The sequence below is a fragment of the Euprymna scolopes genome, chromosome 1, assembly GCF_053919585.1.
Source record: "Euprymna scolopes isolate OS-2025 chromosome 1, ASM5391958v1, whole genome shotgun sequence".
NCBI lineage: Eukaryota > Metazoa > Mollusca > Cephalopoda > Sepiida > Sepiolidae > Euprymna > Euprymna scolopes.
The window spans coordinates 122,221,607-122,223,186 of record NC_136482.1 but is presented as its reverse complement, the minus strand read 5'-3'; the positions used below and the strand labels follow the sequence as shown (position 1 = coordinate 122,223,186).

Genomic DNA, 1,580 nt, shown 5'->3' with positions numbered 1-1,580 from the left:
TATATGTGTGTCAAATGGCCTATTGATGCGTCAAGTGTGGGGTACTGTGTGCTTGTCACCTTCCTCTTCCAGTCCCTACCGCTGGCTAGCCTAGGCAAAAAAGAAGCAGAGTGCGTAAGTCTTCCCTGGCAGTACATAGCCTCTCCATAGGAAAGCTCCATGTAGTGCCTCCCCGCGGCGACACATGTAAATTGAGTATTTTGCGGACTCAAGCAGAACTACAGGAGACTCGGAGGTGGTCTGCCCCCAGACATGCGGCACGCCAGGCCCATCGTTGTATGGACAAGCCCTGATGCCCATGAACAGGCCCCCAGCTATGGGTAAATAGTACCACTGCCTTGTGGTTATTCGTATGTTCGATAAAGGCTAAGGGAGTAAACCCTAACAGAAAATCTGGAGTGTAGCCCCACAGGCAGACAAGTGCTGTACTCAGCCTTGCTCTGGTAGCTACTGCAGTCAACCTGGTGCCGGACGTACTGGTACTTCCATTCCTCTGGGCAACACCAGCAAGACCGAGAGGGGGATTCTGACGATTGGGCAACCCAGTCTCTTCACAGATCTGCCCTGGCCAGCGCCCTGGAGAGAAAACTTCAGCTATGCATCTGTATAGAACTAAACAGGGGAGCGACAGTTTCCGGTTATAAGCCTACAGCTCAATTGGCGTACAGCTGGGCGCCAGGGGTCGGTCCTAACGGTGGGAGAAGTTATTTAATTTAATTGGACAGCTACCGCCCGCCACAAAGCTGAGCAGCCCTCAGTCAGTAAGGTGCTATCCCGCCACTGGCCACCTACCCCACTGGGTGCGTAGGGTATAGGATGATTCCAACAAGTAGCCAGTAACCATTGAACCAAACACAACCAAAAGAAACACAAAGAATCCAACACTCAGGCTAGGGTGCTGGAATGTTCGTACTATGACGACTGGCCTATCTACCGACATACGCAACATCTCCGATATACGAAAAACTGCCATCATCAACAACGAGCTATCGAGACTCAAATTAGACATCGCTGCACTCCAAGAAACACGCTTAGCTGACACCGGATGCCTAAAGGAATCGGACTATACCTTCTTCTGGCAAGGAAAACAGGAAGAGGAAGTCCGGGAACACGGTGTTGGTTTCGCAGTCAGAAACTCACTGCTTCAGAACGTACAACTCTCTGATTCAGCTACTGAGCGCCTAATCTCACTACGACTGAACACCACAGATGGAACAATTAATCTATTATGTGTGTACGCCCCAACACTCGCAGCGCCTTACGACATCAAGGAACACTTCTACACACAGCTGGATAGCACCATCAAGGCATTTCCCAAAATGAAGACCTGATTATACTTGGGGACTTTAATGCACGTGTGGGTGGCGACAACGATGCATGGCCGAGCTGCCTTGGTAACTTTGGAATGGGCAAATGCAATGGTAACGGTCAGCGCCTTCTAGAACTCTGTGCCTACCATGACCTCTGCATTACCAACACATTCTTTGCTGCCAGACCGCATCACAGAGTGTCTTGGAGACATCCCAGATCAGGGCGTTGGCACCAGCTCGATCTAATCATTACTAGACGAAGGTACCTCA

General features: G+C 50.6%; 1 protein-coding gene across 1 annotated transcript; it reads left to right on the top strand.

Moving 5' to 3' along the window:
• The first annotated feature begins 914 nt into the window (after positions 1-914).
• Positions 915-1,331, top strand: LOC145281305 (protein CFDP2-like). The gene has a single exon (XM_080132200.1). It carries the CDS (start codon positions 915-917, stop codon positions 1,329-1,331), a length of 417 nt encoding a protein of 138 aa, XP_079988326.1.
• Positions 1,332-1,580: the final 249 nt, after the last annotated feature.

Excerpts from the sequence above, each read along its gene's own strand:
- LOC145281305 (XM_080132200.1), top strand. The coding sequence starts at position 915 with ATGACGACTGGCCTATCTACCGACATACGCAACATCTCCGATATACGA.